Consider the following 21,829-nt stretch of genomic DNA (forward strand, 5'->3'; position numbering starts at 1 on the left):
GAATCAATCAAAAAAACACTCTGGACATATATGAAGCACAAATAGCAATGTAAGAAGGTTAAAAGCTCTGAAAAGTCGATTTTGCATGTTATGGGACCTTTAAGTTTAGAATTGAGCACAAAAATACTGGTTCTATTTCATCCCTTCTGACCGCCAGGGGCGGTGCCTTAAGCACTGAATGATCTTCTTTTGCGCATGCGCAGGTTGAGAATCTAAAGACAAAAAGTCATCTGTGACCTCTCTGTCTGTTGACACCGAGAGCTCAGTCCCTTTTCTTCTTCTTGCATGCAGGTTTGTCTAGTTGAAGCAGTACATTGAATTGTTTGCTATCTGCTGGTATGCCTAGCACCGCGACTTAAGTATTCTGCTCCAGAATTCTGCCAGTCGACTTTTTTGGCGACTGGTTGCAGTTAGGTGGTTGTAGCCGACTACACCGCCAGGTAAGTACATTCATTTGAGCCTGATTACGGATACAGAGCTACTTCTTTTGACTTGTTTGGTACAGTCGTTTTTTGAGCAGCCGGTTTCTTTCCTGCTCCGTTTATTGTGTGCTACTGCCGTAGTTGGTTCGTGTGACCACTTTCATCCCGCTCCGTAGCTAATTTTCTTTTCTTTTTTTCTCCCAGATTCCTGAGCGTTAGCCCTGCTTCAGTGTTTTTAGATGATAGAGTCTGTAGTCTGCTCAAACAACACATTTTTTGTTTTAGTACTGCTAACACTGGCTTCCGAACCACTTGTGGCGTCTCCAGCTTGACATTGTTCGGCTTGCGTTAGCCTCCATTGACCATGTTGATTTCTACAACAAAACAAAAAGGGAGGCGTTCACGGCCTGACCCGATTTTTGAAACAGGTACACACTTGGTTGGCGGCGCCCGGTGTTACAGCGGGTATTCATATTAAAAATATTCGAGACACTAGTCTGCAGGGCCTGTATGGTGCCGATGCAGCAGGACGATGGGCACAATTTATCCCCCTCGTGCTTGGGCGTGGAGCATTTGAGGCAAGGCCTCACTACAAATGCAATTGTGTTGTGATGCCTCATTTGGCCAGGATAGCGCGTCTGGCTGCGTTTGAGCCCGTTGACTGGGATCCTGAGTCGAGGTCAGATTGGTTACCCGCCGCTCAAACCTCTGGTTTAAAGCGCACTGCCTCCTTAGCTCCGACAGGGATGACGACGTGCCCCTCTCCTTTGTTTGTTCTGCGTTTATCCACTTGTGGTTGGACTTGCTGAAAGTGACGAAGGCTAATACTAGTGCCTTGTTTAAGCGCCAAAAGACTGTCCCCTCCGTTGTCGTAAACTCACAGGAGTACGTCAGGGAGCTGCGCTTGACTCGACAGCTCCTTGTATGGGCTGCTCCCCACTTTCTTGGTTTGAAGGCCTCCTACGTTTTCAGCCCACGGAATATGGGGGTGGATTTTCTATCAGTGGCCACTGCCGGGGAGTGGAGACTTCCAGGTCTCCTGGAAGTGTTAGGAATGTTTGGGGAATGTTCGACAGGGCAGAGGTCAATCTCTTTGCGTCCAGGGTGATGACTCAATGTTCCAATGACGGTGGCCCAAAATGCTGCTTTATTTTATTTCCAGCACTCCCGCAGGCAGTTAATTGTTTATATCTGGCCCACAGGCAGCGACTAACTATTAATAAAACAGTATTTCCACGTGGGATCTGCAGCTCCCCCTACAAAATCAATGATATGATTGCTTTAAGCAACTTTGCTGCATATCTATGGAACAATAATATCTGGAACAAAACATAGATGTTATTTAAATTGGATAATGTGCCTTTTTACCCGCAAAGACAGTGCTTTTGCTTTGCATGATTTTTTTACATATTGTTAATTTGTTGAATGCTTTATTTATGGTTTTATTGACATTTTATCTTGATATTCTGTTGCTTTTTCCATGTGTGTTTGTGTGTCCATGAATGAGAGAGCAGGTCTTCCATTGTATAAATAATACATGCATAAATAAAAATATATATCAGCACCATCTTCGTGCGCCACAGTACCACATGCTACACTTCTTCACCTCCCTCAACACACACCTCACCCCTCTATACGTTAAACAAACTCTACTTTTGTTCATGTTCTTGTTCTACCCTACATTTGTTGTTGTCTCCTCTCTACATGCACTAGACGCACAACCATGTTAGTTATTTCCAACAAAAACAAGTGTAAATTAAAGCCGCAAGCGGCATCCAACGGCCCTCGCGGGCCGCCGGCCTTCCGACTCTGCGCTTTCGACTTGATAAAGATGGCGCCCTTATTGTGGCACACATTGGACATGGCCAATCCAGTGCAAATGAACACAAGTGTCAGTCAAATTTGCTGCGCCGCCGAACAGAGACCGTAGCACTTGGAATAAAAATATGGATAACTTTTGATGCCGCGCTTGTGTAGATGATATTTCCCAAAGTAAAGCTTGATTGAGCTATTGCCCACGGAGGAGTTTGTGAAAGTGTGAAGCGTAAATGTGAACATTTCAAAGATTTGGCGTTTTCCCATTTGTGACAGTATATTTGGAGCTACACGGCACAGAGACCGTACCACTTAAAATCAAAATATGGATAACTTTTGATGCCCCGTTTGTGTAGATGATTTTCCCCAAATATGAGTTTGATCGGACAATCGCCTTGGGAGGAGTTCATTAAAGTGTGAAGCATAAAAATGTGGTCATTTTAGAGATTTCTCGGTTTTCCCATTTCTGACATATATTTGCTGCTCCGCCACACAGAGACCGTAGCACTTAGAATCAAAATATGGATAAGTTTTGATGCCCCGCTTGTGTAGATGATATTCTCCAAATATGAACTTGATCGGACAATCACCCTCGGAGGAGTTCGTTAAAGTGTGAAGCGTAAAAATGTGGTGATTTGAGCGATTCTGCGATTTTCCCATAAGGATAACATGGGATGTTTCTGTCATCGCTACGGTTACGCCGTACAAAATATGACTTTGGCTCTCATACTTTTATGATCAGGATGGCAAATTAGAATTTTGTTCAAAATATCATGTCATTTGGAAAAACTATATTGTTTATAGGCCACTCTGAAGGCCAAATAGTCAGAATTCTGGGAAACGTTTGCGGCTCCGTCGCACAAAGACCGTAAAAGTTATCCTTAAAATTTGGATAACTTTAGATACACCACTTGTCTAGAGGACGTACACCGATTTTGAGGTTGGTGGGCAAAACGCACTAGGAGGAGTTTGTTAAAGTGTAAAACATAATAATGTGGTAATTTGAGAGATTTTGTGGTTTTCCCATAGGGATAACATGGGAGGTTTCTGTCATCGCTACGACTACACCGTAAAAATTGAGGCATTTTTGTAATTGGCTTTTGTGATCGGGACGGCAAAATAGAATTTTGGGTAAAGTTTAGACAATTTTGGTAAAACTAATTTTTTTAAAAGCCTTCCCCATGCCTTCATGGGGTGGAATCATCATTACGAGCGCTTACGCGCTCGTCACTCCCTATTCCGTCGGGATGCCCCGCCCACTCCCCATAGACTTCCATTGATTTGAGCAAATACAAGCATGGCCCATGCCTGCGGCATGGACTCTCGCGTACGGGACGATGCCAGGAGGGTTTTTGGAGGAATGCAGCGCTTCGCGCTGCTGTTGTCAACAATTTGTGAATGGGCTACGCCCATTCACTAATTGTTGACTATTTCTGTCATAGCAGGAGTAAGTATGCATGATCCATGCCTTCGGCATGGGCTAGTTCACTGTACTTGCCAGGGGCGACGGGGCACCAAACATGCGGGCTGCGCCCGCATGTTTTGTGCACATGGATATTTGTTTTTGAATCTGACGGATATTTGTTTTGGAATCTGAAAAAGTTATTCACGATACCATTCCTGTGTCAACCGACGGTAAGAAGAGCACACTTTTTACAAGAAAAACTGCTACTTTCAACCTAAACCGCAGTGACTCTGTGTCATTTCCAAAACTGTCTAAAAACCAGAAAGACCAGGCTGTTTCTTGGAACAAACTTGGAGCAAAGCCTAAACGATACAAAGATAACGTGAAGTCGCCTAAAATACAGCTCACCAACAGATTTTTACCACTTTCAGAGATGGAATTAAATGAAAAAAGGAAAGATGACGTGGCCAAAATACAGCGAGGAGGATCTGTGCCTGGAGCCAAGGTCACGCAGATTGTTTTAGTTGGGGACGGCGCGATAAGTCACGTGACGCATGAAAAGATAAACACACATTCTTTTCCAAGCGCCACTGTTTCTGAGATAACGTCACTCCTTCCAAATATTATGGCTAAGCATGGAGGAGCTATGCACGTGGGTGCAGTGGACATGCGGCGGGAACAGACTGAAGTTTTGAAAAAAGACTTCTTGAAGTTATTCGACGTGCTTGCTAAAATGGAAATCAAAACGTTCATAAGTGGACCTCTTCCAAACATCAACAGGAGGATAAACAAGTTTAGCCGGCTTCTTCAGCTGAACACATGGCTGTCCAAAGAGTGTGCCCCGAGAGGACTACACTACATTGAGAACTTCTATCTATTCTGGAAACGAGAGGACCTGTTTAAGAGAAATGGCCCCCACCTATGCAGAGGTGGAGTGAGGGTGCTGACAGAGAACCTGCTCACGCTCTGAGGCATTGGACTGGGCCTGGACAGGGTCCTGAGCAGATAGTTAGAGAAGAGAGGAATGAGAGAAGAATTCCTGCTCCATCAGCCAGAGACCGAGCCAATGTTTCAACATCAAAAGCACCACAACCTCAGCCTCCACCAAAGGATTCATCAGCAGCTGCTCCACCACCACCAGCAAAGGATTCAGCTCCAGCTGCTCCACATTCACCTCCACCGCCTCCAGCAAAGGAACAATCTTCAAAGGCCTTGGACCCATCTGTGACAAGCCCAACAACATCCCTGTCATCGCCCCTGCCTTCACACCAGCCCTGGGTTCCCCCTGCAACATCTACTCCCACTAAAGATTCATCATTCTCCTTCTCATCTCCACTCTCACCCATGGGCCTTCCCAGCCATTTTGAAAGTCTGATCAAATCAGGCATTAAGATGGCTCCACTCACGCCCAATATAGCAAGGGCTATGTCAGTACCGACTACACCAACAAAAGCCCCACCACCCATCCCCCCTCGCCTCTCACCTGGTCCCAAACTCTCATTGGCTACAAAATTCCCACCACCCATCCAACCTCGCCTTTCACCTGGTATCACCCATAGCTAGGATGCACTGGGTCTCAGCGTTGCCGGGACTTATTGTCATATTAAAAATCAAACCAACCCAGGGCCCTATGTAAAAAGAGCCCCCCCTAGTGCTATTTCTGTAGTCACATCATCACACAGATGGAAAAACAAAATGTGAGTCAGGCCCAATCTGAGAAATGTGATTCATATTCCCTGTGAAAAGATAAAGCCCAGTCTCACTGAAACTAGTCTGAAACTTGCTGTGCTAAATGTCAGATCCTTATGTAACAAATCTCTCTTAATTAATAATTTTATTTCTTCTTATAATCTTGATTTTATGTTTTTAACTGAAACATGGCTTGACAAAAACACAGGAAATGTAGTTCTGATAGAATCTGCTCCACCCAACTTTAAGTTTGAATCTGAAACACGAGAAAACAAAAAAGGGGGTGGAGTCTGTGCTGTCTTTAGAGATGAAATAATTACCCGCAGGTTGTCTTTTGGGGTGTTTTCATCATTTGAGTATGTATCCTTTAAAATGGAGCTAAAACGGTCTCCATCCATTCTCTTCATTGTTTTATACAAGCCTCCCCAGCACTGCCAAAGTTTTATTGATGATTTTACTGAGATGCTTTCAGTCATATGCACAGAGTTTGATGGTTTGGTCATTACAGGTGATTTCAATGTGCATGTTGATAATATTTGTGACAGAAACGCTAAAGAGCTTGATGCTGTCCTTGAAACCTTCAGTCTTACTCAGCATGTGAGAGGCCCCACCCACAGCAAAGGACACACTCTAGATCTCATAATTACAAAGGGGGTAAATATTTCAAATGTTAATGTGATCGATGTTGCTCTGTCTGATCATTTCTGTGTATTCTTTGATCTGTCTGTTTCTCCCAAACCACCGGTTGGTCCTGCAGTTGTTCAGAGGAGACACATAGGTGATGGCACATGTGCACTGTTTATGGAAATGATAAACTTTGAAAATGTCTCATGTTCTAATGTAAATGATTTGTTGAACTCTGTTACATCTAGTGTTTTGAATGTTCTCGGCACCATCGCCCCTATAAAGGCTAAAATGGTTAAAAATAAGCAGAAGGCGCCGTGGAGAAATGATGATTCGGTCAGGGCACAGAAAAGGGAGTGCCGCAGGGCCGAACGGAAATGGCGCAAGTCAAAGCTCCAGGTTCAAAAAGAGATTTACAAAGAAAAGCTGAACATGTACAACCTAATCTTATGTAGAACTAGGGAAAGATATTTTTCTGAAATAATTGGAAGCTGCAGTAACAACTCGCGTGTCCTGTTTGCCACAGTAAACAGATTAACAAACCCTCCAGCTCAGCTGCCGTTAGAACTCATTTCCACATCCAAGTGTAATGAGTTTGCATTATTCTTTAATGACAAAGTTCAGGGCATTAAAAATGCTATAAATCCCACAGTGCAAAAAACTACCCTAAAACCACCAAGACACTTAGAGCTAACTCACTTTGCACCAGTAACTGACAAAACTGTCCATGAGATCATCACCAGTCTGAGTTCATCTACATGCTGCCTTGATGTGTTACCCACCAAATTTCTAAAGTCTGTGCTGAACAGTTTGTTAGCACCATTCACTCACATAATTAACATGTCGCTTCAATCTGGAACATTCCCAATGTCTTTGAAAACTGCGGTCATAAAGCCTCTCCTAAAGAAGAGCAGTCTTGATGCCGCAGTACTGAGTCATTACCGGCCCATCTCTAATCTGCCATTTTGGGGCAAAGTCCTTGAAAAGGTTGTTTACCAACAGCTCACAGATTTCCTCTTAATAAACAACTCATTTGATGTTTTTCAGTCAGGTTTTAGACCTCATCACAGCACTGAGACTGCTGTTGTCATGGTGACTGAGACTGCTCTTGTCAAGGTGACAAATGACATCCGCCTGAACACTGACACGGGCAAAGCCTCAGTCTTAATTCTGTTAGATCTGAGTGCTGCTTTTGACACTGTCGATCATGGGATCCTCTTACAGAGACTAGAGGACTGGGTGGGCATCACTGGCACTGCCCTAAACTGGTTAAGGTCCTATCTGGAAGACAGGAAGTACTTTGTTGAAATTGGTAGCTGTATCTCAGACCACATGACCCTGACCTGTGGAGTGCCCCAAGGGTCAGTCCTGGGTCCCCTTCTGTTCAATCTCTACATGCTGCCGTTGGGTCAGTTGATACGCAGTGAAAATGTGTCCTATCACAATGATGCAGACGAGTCAGATCTATGTTTCACTGTCGGCAGGTGAATATGGACCAGTGGATTCACTCTGTCACTGCATCCAACAGATCAGTGTGTGGAGCAAAACAACTTTCTCCAGCTGAACTCAGACAAGACTCAAATCATCGTTTTTGTCACAGAAACAAAGAGAAAGTGTTAGTGTCACCTCCAGAGTCTCGCTCTAAAACCTACAAACCAAATTAGAAATCTGGGGGTAATAATGGACTCAGACTTGAACTTTAACACATCAAATCAATAACATCAGCAGCTTTTTACCATCTAAAAACATTGCCAAAATCAAAAATATAGTGTCAAAACCAGATTTAGAGAGACTTATCCATGCGTTTGTCTCCAGTAGATTAGACTGTAACGGCCGCTCACTGGTCTCTCCAAACGAGCTGTAAAACAGCTGCAGTTCATCCAGAACGCTGCTGCTCGGGTCCTGACTAGAACCAGGAAGTACCATCACATTAGTCCTGACTAGAACCAGGAAGTACCATCACATTAGTCCTGACTAGAACCAGGAAGTACCATCACATTAGTCCTGACCAGAACCAGGAAGTACCATCACATTAGTCCTGACTAGAACCAGGAAGTACCATCACATTAGTCCTGACCAGAACCAGGAAGTACCATCACATTAGTCCTGTTCTCAGGTCTCTGCACTGCCCCCTGTGGCTCAGAGAAGAGACTTTAAAGCAGCTCTGCTTGTGCACAAGTCTCTCCATGGCCTAGCACCAAAGTACATCTTGGGCATGTTAGTGTCATATGAACCATCTCGGACTCTGAGGACCTCAGGGACCGGCCTCCTGCTGGTGCCAGAGTCAGGACTAAACATGGACCGGCCTCCTGCTGGTGCCCAGAGTCAGGACTAAACATGGACCGGCCTCCTGCTGGTGCCAGAGTCAGGACTAAACATGGACCGGCCTCCTGCTGGTGCCAGAGTCAGGACTAAACATGGACCGGCCTCCTGCTGGTGCCAGAGTCAGGACTAAACATGGACCGGCCTCCTGCTGGTGCCAGAGTCAGGACTAAACATGAACCGGCCTCCTGCTGGTGCCAGAGTCAGGACTAAACATGGACCGGCCTCCTGCTGGTGCCAGAGTCAGGACTAAACATGGGGAATCTGCGTTTCAGTTTTATGCAGCTAAAATCTGGAACATTCTTCCTGAAGATGTGAGACAGGTTCTACTCTGACAATGTTCAAATCTAAGCTAAAAACAGTTTTGTTTAGCTGCGCATATGACTGAAAGGATTTTTTCTTTGCACTCTTCTCTTTTGTTTGTGATTTTATTAGTTTAGAAAATCAGTTGGATTGATAATTTTTAATTTAGTTAATTTTATTGTATTTCTGTAATTTCTTTGTGATTTTAATGCATTTTTCCTGCTGTGTGAAGCACTTTGAATTGCCTTGTGTATGAAATGTGCTCTACAAATAAACTTGAGAAAAGAGGAGGGGGGATAAAAAGGAGAGGAGGGGGGAGAGAAAGGAGAGGAGGGGGGAGAGAAAGGAGAGGAGGGGGGGGAGAAAGGAGAGGAGGAAAGAGGACAGGGTAAGATTTTATATATAAATACACATTGTATGTATTTATTTGTTTTTTACATGTCCTTCAAGAGATGCCAGCTTCTACTTTTAGGACAAAGATTGGAAGCCGGAGGGGCTAGCAAAAATAAATGAATGAATTACTTGAAAGGGGTGATCAAGTCTTGCAACTCTGTGCCCAGGAGAGAGGCTTACAGGGCATCTGGTGCTTTGAGGGAGGAGAGAAGGGCCGCCCGGTGTGGGAGATACGAGCCGCTGGAGAAGCCCCTGCAGCCTGGGCGTGGCAGAGAGCACTCAAGTGTATGTGATCTGGAAGTTTAAATAGTGTAGCCGCAGGAAGGGGCGTGGTCCTGCTCCCCAACTTAAGATAACAAACTTATCTTCATATAGAACTAACCTGAAATTCAGGGTCGTGATCACAAAAGTTATAAATGATTTTCATCAGATTGTAAAAGATAATCACATTAAAAGACTTGTTGAAAGAATACTTTGACTTGGTATTGACCGAGTCAGTGTCGCTGCTGTAACCTTCAGTGATGATTCCGGCCTTCGTGAAAGCTCGGACCACAGTTGGACTGATACTTTAGCTCAGAGTTTAAAGTCTGCGTCGTAAGTGTGTCTCTTTTGATAATATTATAGAGCCGTCTCTCGGCAGGAGCCATCTTGGGGTCCTTAATTCTGGGTCCTTTATTTAGGTGTCCACGGTGCTCCTGACGTAAGGTTGTAGTAATAATGTAGTTTACATTTGTGATGGAGCAGCGTAAATGCCGGAACATGTCGGCCCCGACCAAACTGAGAAAAACTGGCTTTTACCTTTTTTTCCCAAAATGTGTGATTTTAGTTTTTTTGCAGAATGTGCTAGTTGAAGTTATGAACGAGCCCCTGTGTGTTTCAGATAACACTATTGGTTGTCTTAAACGTATACATTAAGCTGTTAAAAATGGGTAGTTTTCGGGTCTTTTTCCAGCGCTCCTGGGGGCGTCACCTTTTTCTAGCCAGCGCATGTTGATCTTTTTCCACCAATCAGCTGCGAACCACATGGCTACAGCTACTGTTCTCCTCGGAGACATTATTCACTTGTCCAGACTGTCTTCAGAGCTTACATTCCCTGGACTGCATTGCAATGGAACTGAGGTACTTTTACTCTAAAGTATTGCTTTAACGCTGTGTTTTAAGGTGGTTTCGTGATGTCACTTTAGCCTCGTCACTTTTGCCTCGGCACCGGAGCAGACGCGGAACAATGCTAAGCTAACATGCTGCTTCAGTGCACTCTACATTATAAATACGGGCTTGAATTTAATGTGACCACTTTCTGAATAATTAACATCACGTAGTCTCTTGAAACTAGCTGTTTTGGGATGGTATAATGTCTGTATCTTTGTGTTTTTTACTGTAGCCCGCGTTAGCCGCTTTAGCTCGTTCCAAACTTCTTTGTTTCCCTTTTCAGAATTGGCGCTCACAGCTGGATTTGATCAAAAACTATGCAGACGTCCAGTGCATTACAGCTTCGACTTTGCACAGCAGGTACTATTTATTACACATCATTTACTTCACTTCACTTTATTAAATGTACAATAAAGTGCAAATGCAGAATAGCAATTAAAGACACGCAATAATGTCACATTCATGTGCATATAACTGATGTAAATAGTTTATTTTACCATTAGTATTATTTTGTCTTATGCTAGCTGTTTTTATTTTATTTTATCTTTATTTTCCCCTCCATTCCTTATTGAGAAATTAGAGGTTCTGTCTATAGGACATTTTGTTAATAAGAGTTCTTCTGTTAAGAGTATTTTTTTAAACTTCCTATAAGTTATCTGTCCTTTTCCTCTGTATCAACCTGCGTTGAAATTTCTCCATGTGTGGACAATAAAGGAATATCTTATCAAATGTCACATGTCTTAATCTAATTCCTTCGCTCTCTCCCTCTGTCTTCTACAGATACACTTTCCCTCAAACCCTCTGCGCAGACCCCGTGCGCGGCGCTCCGTGCTTCCAAAGATCAAGAGTTATCAGCACTTCAGGTATTTATATTGAAACTCTTACATTGTGTTAAACAAATGTTATGTGAAATAGTTTGCCATTTCTTAAATGTCCTGTTATTTGTTTACAGCTTTGATGCCAAGAGACCAGGTGTGGTGCAAAAAGTCACTGTGAAGCAGAACCTGTGAAATTTCAGCTACTACGCAATTCAGCTGTTCTGCCTCCGGTTGACAATCTCCATGTCCTGGTCCCACCTGGACTGAACATTGACAGGCAGACCTATCTGCATGAAAAAATCAGGCCTTTCTGTGCTGACGAGGCTAAAGACATCACTTGCCCAGCGCCGAGAGTCACAGCACAGAAGAGGATGTGGCTGTGATCTCTGATGTAATTGGACTCTGATGGTGTACATATCATATCTATTATCTCATTAATTAATACATTTTTATGATGTACATATCACCACTTCCTATTGCACTACATAACTTTATATCTTTTATATTTCCTTATGTACATATCGTGCCGTTTAGTGCTCAGTGTTCAATGTTTTGTTGTTTGTGTTGCACTGAATCACCTGTGAATTATGTTTATCCACAAATGGCAATAAACCCTGTTCTGATTCTGATTCTTGGATTATAAAAGGCCCTGAATAGCATCAAAGTATTTCCATTTTAATATAGTAACTTCTGATTCTGATTCAAGTCCAGTTCACATCAATAACACTCCTCTTGAGTTTTGAGTGACAGCTGTAGGGGGAGGTGGTGTCACTGTGACAGGGGGAGGGCTTATCTCAATGAGATGCAAATGAGCCCCGCCCCCTGTGACTCTGGGCTCACTCAGGTGAGAAACTTTAGAGGCCGTTTTCTCAGTGAAAGGTTTTGAGAGTTGTTTACATTCAAATGACCACAACTTACTCAAATATGATCAGATCTACATGAGTGAGACATCATTGTATAGCTTTGAATTCACACTTTCAGAATCTGTATAATTCAAAATGTCTCCGGGTAGACTTGTGACTGGTTTATCCACGGACAGTCACATTTTGACAGAGCGCCGTGTGTAGCGGTAGACTTCTGGTTCCAGAGTACCGTAAACGTGCTTCTCGATGTGAGTCTCTCGTGTCCCGAGTCTTCTTTATACACCGAGTACCAAACAAAAACGCTTCGAGGTCAGTAAGTACAACCAGATATAATCCATATAGCAAGCGCACTGGATTGTCAATGAACAGAACTCACAAACATAGGAACACGCTTTGGTGTCAGTAACAGAGCCTAACCCTAACCCTATCAGACAAATGGGAGAAAAAAATGACATTTGGACTGAACTTAGAAATGGACAAAAAAAATGTAGAGACCACATGTAACCTTTATTTTAATTTTAATTTGCCATGATTATGTTTCTTTGCTGTCTGTTTGTATTTGAATTATATTTTTTGCCCCCCGGACATTTAAAACAAAAAAAATGTTTTGACATCTTATTTAATAATGTTACTGTCTTTGTTATAAAAGGACTTTTTGCATATGTTTTAGAGCCTGTATAGTCCAGAGAAACATTTCTGTTATCCAAATATGACTATTTGTTTATTATCCACTGGGCATAATAAATGAATTAGTAGCTTCAAATTCTAAAATATGGTCTTTTGCCATATTGCCCTTAAGGCCTAATAGTCGCACGCATTCCCTCAAAAATCTAAAGTCGTTTTGAGAGAAAAGCTTTGTGCTGACGCTGCGGTGTCTTCCTCCAGAGCGCGCTGCAGTTCCTGGAAGCGTACGGAGCAGAGGATGTAACTGTAGCAACTCTTCCAGGCAGCAGTAACTCTCTGTGGACCATCAGCCCACCCAGCCGCAGTTACCTCAGCCATGTGCTCCACTTAGAGAACTTCCCTCTCACGCTCTCCTGGACCATCCAGAGGTACCATCTTTACTCCTGCTGCAGGCTCTATACGCTCTACACTCCTGTATGCTCTTTATGCTCCTGCTGCAGGCTCTATACGCTCTACACTCCCGTATGCTCTTTATGCTCCTGCTGCAGGCTCTATACGCTCTACACTCCTGTATGCTCTTTATGCTCCTGCTGCAGGCTCTATACGCTCTACACTCCTGTATGCTCTTTATGCTCCTGCTGCAGGCTCTATACGCTCTACACTCCCGTATGCTCTTTATGCTCCTGCTGCAGGCTCTATACGCTCTACACTCCCGTATGCTCTTTATGCTCCTGCTGCAGGCTCTATACGCTCTACACTCCTGTATGTTCTTCATGCTCCTGCTGCAGGCTCTATACGCTCTACACTCCTGTATGTTCTTCATGCTCCTGCTGCAGGCTCTATACGCTCTACACTCCTGTATGTTCTTCATGCTCCTGCTGCAGGCTCTATACGCTCTACACTCCTGTATGTTCTTCATGCTCCTGCTGCAGGCTCTATATGCTCTACACTCCTGTATGCTCTTTATGCTCCTGCTGCAGGCTCTATATGCTCTGTACACTCCCGTATGCTCTTTATGCTCCTGCTGCAGGCTCTATATGCTCTGTACACTCCCGTATGCTCTTTATGCTCCTGCTGCAGGCTCTATACGCTCTACACTCCTGTATGCTCTTTATGCTCCTGCTGCAGGCTCTATACGCTCTACACTCCTGTATGTTCTTCATGCTCCTGCTGCAGGCTCTATACGCTCTACACTCCTGTATGCTCTTTATGCTCCTGCTGCAGGCTCTATATGCTCTGTACACTCCTGTATGCTCTTTATGCTCCTGCTGCAGGCTCTATATGCTCTGTACACTCCTGTATGTTCTTCATGCTCCTGCTGCAGGCTCTATATGCTCTGTACACTCCCGTATGCTCTTTATGCTCCTGCTGCAGGCTCTATACGCTCTACACTCCTGTATGCTCTTTATGCTCCTGCTGCAGGCTCTATACGCTCTACACTCCTGTATGTTCTTCATGCTCCTGCTGCAGGCTCTATACGCTCTACACTCCTGTATGCTCTTTATGCTCCTGCTGCAGGCTCTATATGCTCTGTACACTCCTGTATGCTCTTTATGCTCCTGCTGCAGGCTCTATATGCTCTGTACACTCCTGTATGTTCTTCATGCTCCTGCTGCAGGCTCTATATGCTCTGTACACTCCTGTATGTTCTTTATGCTCCTGCTGCAGGCTCTATACGCTCTGTACACTCCTGTATGTTCTTCATGCTCCTGCTGCAGGCTCTATACGCTCTACACTCCTGTATGTTCTTCATGCTCCTGCTGCAGGCTCTATACGCTCTACACTCCTGTATGTTCTTCATGCTCCTGCTGCAGGCTCTATACGCTCTACACTCCTGTATGTTCTTCATGCTCCTGCTGCAGGCTCTATACGCTCTACACTCCTGTATGTTCTTCATGCTCCTGCTGCAGGCTCTATACGCTCTACACTCCTGTATGTTCTTCATGCTCCTGCTGCAGGCTCTATATGCTCTGTACACTCCTGTATGTTCTTCATGCTCCTGCTGCAGGCTCTATACGCTCTGTACACTCCTGTATGCTCTTTATGCTCCTGCTGCAGGCTCTATACGCTCTACACTCCTGTATGTTCTTCATGCTCCTGCTGCAGGCTCTATATGCTCTGTACACTCCTGTATGTTCTTTATGCTCCTGCTGCAGGCTCTATACGCTCTACACTCCTGTATGTTCTTCATGCTCCTGCTGCAGGCTCTATACGCTCTACACTCCTGTATGTTCTTCATGCTCCTGCTGCAGGCTCTATACGCTCTACACTCCTGTATGTTCTTCATGCTCCTGCTGCAGGCTCTATACGCTCTACACTCCTGTATGTTCTTCATGCTCCTGCTGCAGGCTCTATACGCTCTACACTCCTGTATGTTCTTCATGCTCCTGCTGCAGGCTCTATACGCTCTACACTCCTGTATGCTCTTTATGCTCCTGCTGCAGGCTCTATACGCTCTACACTCCTGTATGTTCTTCATGCTCCTGCTGCAGGCTCTATACGCTCTACACTCCTGTATGTTCTTTATGCTCCTGCTGCAGGCTCTATACGCTCTACACTCCTGTATGTTCTTCATGCTCCTGCTGCAGGCTCTATACGCTCTACACTCCTGTATGTTCTTCATGCTCCTGCTGCAGGCTCTATACGCTCTACACTCCTGTATGTTCTTTATGCTCCTGCTGCAGGCTCTATATGCTCTGTACACTCCTGTATGTTCTTCATGCTCCTGCTGCAGGCTCTATACGCTCTACACTCCTGTATGTTCTTCATGCTCCTGCTGCAGGCTCTATACGCTCTACACTCCTGTATGTTCTTCATGCTCCTGCTGCAGGCTCTATACGCTCTACACTCCTGTATGTTCTTTATGCTCCTGCTGCAGGCTCTATATGCTCTACACTCCTGTATGCTCTTTATGCTCCTGCTGCAGGCTCTATACGCTCTACACTCCTGTATGTTCTTCATGCTCCTGCTGCAGGCTCTATATGCTCTACACTCCTGTATGCTCTTTATGCTCCTGCTGCAGGCTCTATATGCTCTGTACACTCCCGTATGCTCTTTATGCTCCTGCTGCAGGCTCTATACGCTCTGTACACTCCTGTATGCTCTTTATGCTCCTGCTGCAGGCTCTATACGCTCTACACTCCTGTATGTTCTTCATGCTCCTGCTGCAGGCTCTATACGCTCTACACTCCTGTATGTTCTTCATGCTCCTGCTGCAGGCTCTATACGCTCTACACTCCTGTATGTTCTTCATGCTCCTGCTGCAGGCTCTATACGCTCTACACTCCTGTATGTTCTTCATGCTCCTGCTGCAGGCTCTATACGCTCTACACTCCTGTATGCTCTTTATGCTCCTGCTGCAGGCTCTATACGCTCTACACTCCTGTATGTTCTTTATGCTCCTGCTGCAGGCTCTATACGCTCTACACTCCTGTATGTTCTTCATGCTCCTGCTGCAGGCTCTATACGCTCTACACTCCTGTATGTTCTTCATGCTCCTGCTGCAGGCTCTATACGCTCTACACTCCTGTATGTTCTTTATGCTCCTGCTGCAGGCTCTATACGCTCTACACTCCTGTATGTTCTTCATGCTCCTGCTGCAGGCTCTATACGCTCTACACTCCTGTATGTTCTTCATGCTCCTGCTGCAGGCTCTATACGCTCTACACTCCTGTATGCTCTTTATGCTCCTGCTGCAGGCTCTATACGCTCTGTACACTCCTGTATGCTCTTTATGCTCCTGCTGCAGGCTCTATACGCTCTACACTCCTGTATGTTCTTCATGCTCCTGCTGCAGGCTCTATACGCTCTACACTCCTGTATGTTCTTTATGCTCCTGCTGCAGGCTCTATATGCTCTGTACACTCCTGGTGCTGGCTCTGATGGTCCTGTATGCTCTTTATGCTCCTGCTGCAGGCTCTCTACACTCCAGCTGATTACACTCTGTACGCGCCTGCTACACACACTTTGTATGCTCCTGCTACAGGCTCGCTACACTCCTGTTGCACACACTCCCTGTACACTCCTGCTGAAGGCTCAATTCCAGGGGTGTCAAACTTACCCCCGCTGGAGTTGCAAGGGCCAATCATTGCCGCTTGCGGCTATATTTTTAATTGTTTTCTTTTTTACATTATGTTTGGCCCTCGACCCAGACTGGGCATCAAAATGCTGCACACACTCTGCACGCTCCTGCTGCAGTGTCTGTGCACTCCTGCTGAAGGCTGTATACACTTCTGCTGCACACACTCTGCACGCTCCTGCTGCAGAGTCTGTACACTCCTGCTGAAGGCTGTATACACTTCTGCTGCACACATTCTGCACGCTCCTTCTGCAGAGTCTGTACACTCCTGCTGAAGGCTGTATACACTTCTGCTGCACACACTCTGCACGCTCCTGCTGCAGAGTCTGTACACTTCTGCTGAAGGCTGTATACACTTCTGCTGCACACACTCTGCACGCTCCTTCTGCAGAGTCTGTACACTCCTGCTGAAGGCTGTATACACTTCTGCTGCACACACTCTGCACGCTCCTGCTGCAGAGTCTGTACACTTCTGCTGAAGGCTGTATACACTTCTGCTGCACACATTCTGTACGCTCCTGCTGCAGAGTCTGTACACTCCTGCTGAAGGCTGTATACACTTCTGCTGCACACATTCTGTACGCTCCTGCTGCAGAGTCTGTACACTTCTGCTGAAGGCTGTATACACTTCTGCTGCACACACTCTGCACGCTCCTGCTGCAGAGTCTGTACACTCCTGCTGAAGGCTGTATACACTTCTGCTGCACACACTCTGCACGCTCCTGCTGCAGAGTCTGTACACTCCTGCTGAAGGCTGTATACACTTCTGCTGCACACACTCTGCACGCTCCTGCTGCAGAGTCTGTACACTCCTGCTGAAGGCTGTATACACTTCTGCTGCACACACTCTGCACGCTCCTGCTGCAGAGTCTGTACACTCCTGCTGAAGGCTGTATACACTTCTGCTGCACACACTCTGCACGCTCCTGCTGCAGAGTCTGTACACTCCTGCTGAAGGCTGTATACACTTCTGCTGCACACATTCTGTACGCTCCTGCTGCAGAGTCTGTACACTTCTGCTGAAGGCTGTATACACTTCTGCTGCACACATTCTGTACGCTCCTGCTGCAGAGTCTGTGCACTCCTGCTGAAGGCTGTATACACTTCTGCTGCACACATTCTGCACGCTCCTGCTGCAGAGTCTGTACACTCCTGCTGAAGGCTGTATACACTTCTGCTGCACACACTCTGCACGCTCCTGCTGCAGAGTCTGTACACTCCTGCTGAAGGCTGTATACACTTCTGCTGCACACACTCTGCACGCTCCTGCTGCAGAGTCTGTACACTCCTGCTGAAGGCTGTATACACTTCTGCTGCACACACTCTGCACGCTCCTGCTGCAGAGTCTGTACACTCCTGCTGAAGGCTGTATACACTTCTGCTGCACACACTCTGTACGCTCCTGCTGCAGAGTCTGTACACTTCTGCTGAAGGCTGTATCACTCCTGATGCAGTTCCTGTATTCTCCTGCGGCACACGCCCTGTACGCTTTCCTGCTCTGTGAGTGAGTGCTTACTGAAACATGCTATCTGACACAGGAACCTGAGCCTAGGAGCCAAGGCTGAGCTTGCCTCAGGGAAACACGTGACCTACCTGGACGACCACACCAGGCTCGAGCTCATCCAGCTGCTCAATGGCACCAGGCCTCTGCCTGTGTGAGTACAGGAGATGAATTATCAGACTCAATTATATTTTTCCATTAGTGATTGAGTCCAGAAAGATACTATGTTTGAGTCGCAGATAAATATATTGCCACAGATTTTAAGCAGTTAAAAATCATCTTTGACAACACATTGAATGTGATACATGATTTTACATAGTCATAGGCTGTGTTTGTGTTCTAAAATTTGGTTATGTAAAAATCTCATTTTGCCTCCGGACTTAGCGTTAACAGGAGCCTTTTCCAGGGGTGGGTTCCAGGTCGCTCTCTTGCTACCTTGCCGACCTTAGCGCTGGCGTAAAGAGGCTGGACTTAGCCACTGGAGGCTGGAGTGGGATGGTGCCAATCCATATATGGTGATAGTGTTTGATCCAATGACTGAAAACTGTGGCATTCAAAAGCACCACCTATGGGAGATGTTTGCAGTCATTCCTCATATTCAATAATACTTATTTAATATTGAAATCCAGCCAAGCTGAAGTCACTGAGGTTGTTGGCAAACTCCTTAGTGGCAGGGCTCCGGGGGTGGATGATATCCGGTCAGGGACAGGGACTCTGGACTGGCAGACCGGGGTGGTGGTCCCTCTGATTCAGGAGGAGCAGAGTGTTTTTTTTTCCCGGTCGTAGAACACTGGACCAGCTCTATACCCTCCATCGGGGGCTTGAGGGTTCATGGGAGTTTGCCCAACCAATCCACATGTGCTTTGTGGATCTGCAGAAGGCTTTCACCCTCGGGGTGTCCTTTGGGGGGTGCTCCGGGAGTACGGGGTCCGGGGCCCTTTGCTCAGGGCTGTCCGGTCCCTGTATGACCGGAGCAGGAGCTGTGTTCGCATTGCCGGCAGTAAGTCAGACCTGTTCCCAGTGCATGTTGGACTCCGCCAGGGCTGCCCTTTCTCACCGGTTCTGTTCATAGTTTTTTTGGACAGAATTTCTAGGCGCAGTCAGGGGTCGGAAGGTGTCCGGTTTGGGGACCACAGGATCTCATCTCTGCTGTTTGCAGACGATGTTGTCCTGATGGCTCCATCAAACCCGGACCTGCAACATGCACTGGGACTGTTTGCAGCCGAGTGTGAAGCGGCTGGGATGAGAATCAGTACCTCCAAATCCGAGGCCATGGTTCTCAACCGGAAAAAGGTGGCTTGCCCTCTCCAGGTAGGTGGGGTGTCGTTGCCCCAAGTGGAGGAGTTCAAGTATCTCGGGGTCTTGTTCACGAGTGAGGGAAGGATGGAGCGTGAGATCGACAGGCGGATCGGTGCAGCGGCTGCAGTGATGTAGTCGCTGCACCGGACTGTTGTGGTAAAGAGGGAGCTGAGCCAAAAGGCAAAGCTCTCTATTTACCGGTCGGTCTACGTTCCTACCCTCACCTATGGTCATGAGCTTTGGGTAATGACAAAATGGACATGATCGTGGATACAAGAGGTCAAAATGAGTTTCCTCCGCCGTGTGGCTGGGCACTCCCTTAGAGATAAGGTGAGGAGCTCGGCCACACGGGGAGAGCTCGGAGTAGAGCCGCTGCTCCTCCACGTCGAGAGGAGCCAGCTGAGGTGGCTCGGGCATCTGTTCCGGATGTCTCCAGTTTTAGTATTTTATAAGTCACAGAGTACGCATGAAAAAGATTGCGTTGTCATTGGGTTTCCCCTGTATTAATAAATGAAAATTAAATTAAAAAATCAGGTACAGCATCTTTAAGATTACTCTTAACACAATGAAAAGACATTCCAGAGATTTGAATCTATTCTGTGTTTAATTTTTGTTTGTCCAGTGTGATTTCGGACGTGTTTCCCTGTTTCTTACGAGCTCCAAGCGATTCCAACGCTAAACCCATTGAGCAGCTCTATCCAGGTACAAATTCAGCTCAACATGGATTTCCTCTTCTGTGCGGATATTTACTGTACTATGATTTCTACGCCATTTGTTTTTTAGATGGGCATTTTAAAGAGATCCTTCTAGCCCTTGAACGAACAACTAATCGTCAGTCAGACATGCAGGAGTGGTGGATTGTTGCCCAATCGGCTGACAGTGTAGTCCGTTTAGGGGGCGTGGCCATGGAGAATCGGGAAGCAGGACTCCAGGTCTTTGTGTTCAGTGACAAAGTCAGCCCACCGAGTCTTGGCTTCCTCGCTGGATATGGGTAAGTAACTTTAAAAATGTAAGCTCATAAAAAATATTGAAGACTTTCAAGACCAATTTGAATTTCTTAATAAGACCTTGTCGGCAAATTAATACTGCCAAATTGTATTTCCATGCTATAACTCATACTGTATCACTGTCTGAAGACAGGGTATGCAGTCAGCCATGTAAAGTGTAGCCTCTGTACAAACAGCAGTGAAAGTACAAAGTAGTGGTCCACAAAATGACTCTAGACCAGGGATCGGCAACCCGCGGCTCCAGAGTGTGGCAAGCCCTCCTAGTGGCCCCCTGGAGCTTTTTAAAAATGTATGAAAATGAAACTAGATGGGGGGATATATTTGTTGTTTTAATATGGTTTCTGTAGGAGCACAAACATGACGCAAACATTCTTAACGTTTTCCAATGCTGTAAAGTTTTAATAAGAAATATTCAATTTAAACCTTTCTGTCAACAACGATTTGCATCATAGCCTGCAACACACGTGGCGCAGTGCTGCGCACATGTGCGGCGTAGCTTTTGTAAACAAACCCCAATGAAAGATAGCTGATGATAACAGAGGATTCAAGGAAGAATCATTTGCTTTCATTGCCAATGCAGAAAGATTATCTGCATGTTTGCTTTGTAATGAGAAGTTGTCAAAAACAAAAAGAGTCATTTGGAAAGACATTTCCAGGGTGAAGGATTCTCCTCGAAGACAGTGAAGGAAGGGGACATTAAAATGAAAGGCATTATCACGTTAAATCGTTAAATCAAGGACATGTATTCAGCTCCAGCAGACTCAAGTGCCTGTGAAGAGTGGTGTGATGTGATCGATTTGGAACAGGCAGCTCTGTTATGCAGGTATGTGAACTCTGATGGGCCGCAAGAAGAAATGATATATCATTGCAGCCTGTGTTCAATTCCACTGTTGCCCAGATACGGGGGAAAGAGAAGAGGATTGTATTGTATTGACTGTGTAAAATGACGAATCTGATTTCTTAATTGTATTTCTATATTTTCATCAATGCAACGAAATAAAATACATTAACATTGTAATGGAAGTTAAACTTAAAGCACCAAATATTGTATAGCAGAGTCATGTGGTGACTCTCTCCAGGGGGCGCTGCAGGGAAAATAAACTTTTAGTCAGGAATGCTCATTATGTATTTGTAGTCTTGTCAGTTTGATAGTGGCTAATATACACTTACAGCCTTTGGTCCCTTCATATAAGGCTTATATAAGACTTTTTGCGGCTCTAGACAGATCTCTCTCAGATCGCTCTTTGAACATTAGAGGTTGCCGACCCCTGCTTTAGAGTGAAAACTTATTAGGAGAAATTATTACATAACATTTGTAAAGCATATTTCTTGACAATCAAAGACACTTCACGATTCAGGACTGTGGATATTGATCAAATTATTGTCATGTCTGTGTCCTATTTATCATGCGTCACGACAATCTTACTGCATATGGGTCACAATGAACTTTCTGTGTATTTTCTGATCATCTGTGGACTAGTCTAAACAATCTTAAAGCCATTTTATCAGAACCAAGC

General features: G+C 45.4%; 1 protein-coding gene across 1 annotated transcript in view; it reads left to right on the forward strand.

Annotated features, from left to right (window-relative positions):
• Positions 1–21,829, forward strand: part of LOC140377306 (piezo-type mechanosensitive ion channel component 2-like) — a 196,398-nt gene that overhangs the window by 156,738 nt on the left and 17,831 nt on the right. Inside the window, exons 50-53 of the mRNA XM_072462675.1 lie at positions 12,689–12,855; positions 18,044–18,160; positions 19,928–20,007; positions 20,089–20,296. Coding sequence (XP_072318776.1) covers positions 12,689–12,855; positions 18,044–18,160; positions 19,928–20,007; positions 20,089–20,296 — 572 coding nt within the window. The remainder of the gene's footprint in view (positions 1–12,688; positions 12,856–18,043; positions 18,161–19,927; positions 20,008–20,088; positions 20,297–21,829) is intronic.

Source organism: Eucyclogobius newberryi, unplaced genomic scaffold, assembly GCF_026437365.1.
Source record: "Eucyclogobius newberryi isolate DKJ021-1_F unplaced genomic scaffold, fEucNew1.0.hap1 SCAF_4, whole genome shotgun sequence".
Classification (NCBI taxonomy): domain Eukaryota; kingdom Metazoa; phylum Chordata; class Actinopteri; order Gobiiformes; family Gobiidae; genus Eucyclogobius; species Eucyclogobius newberryi.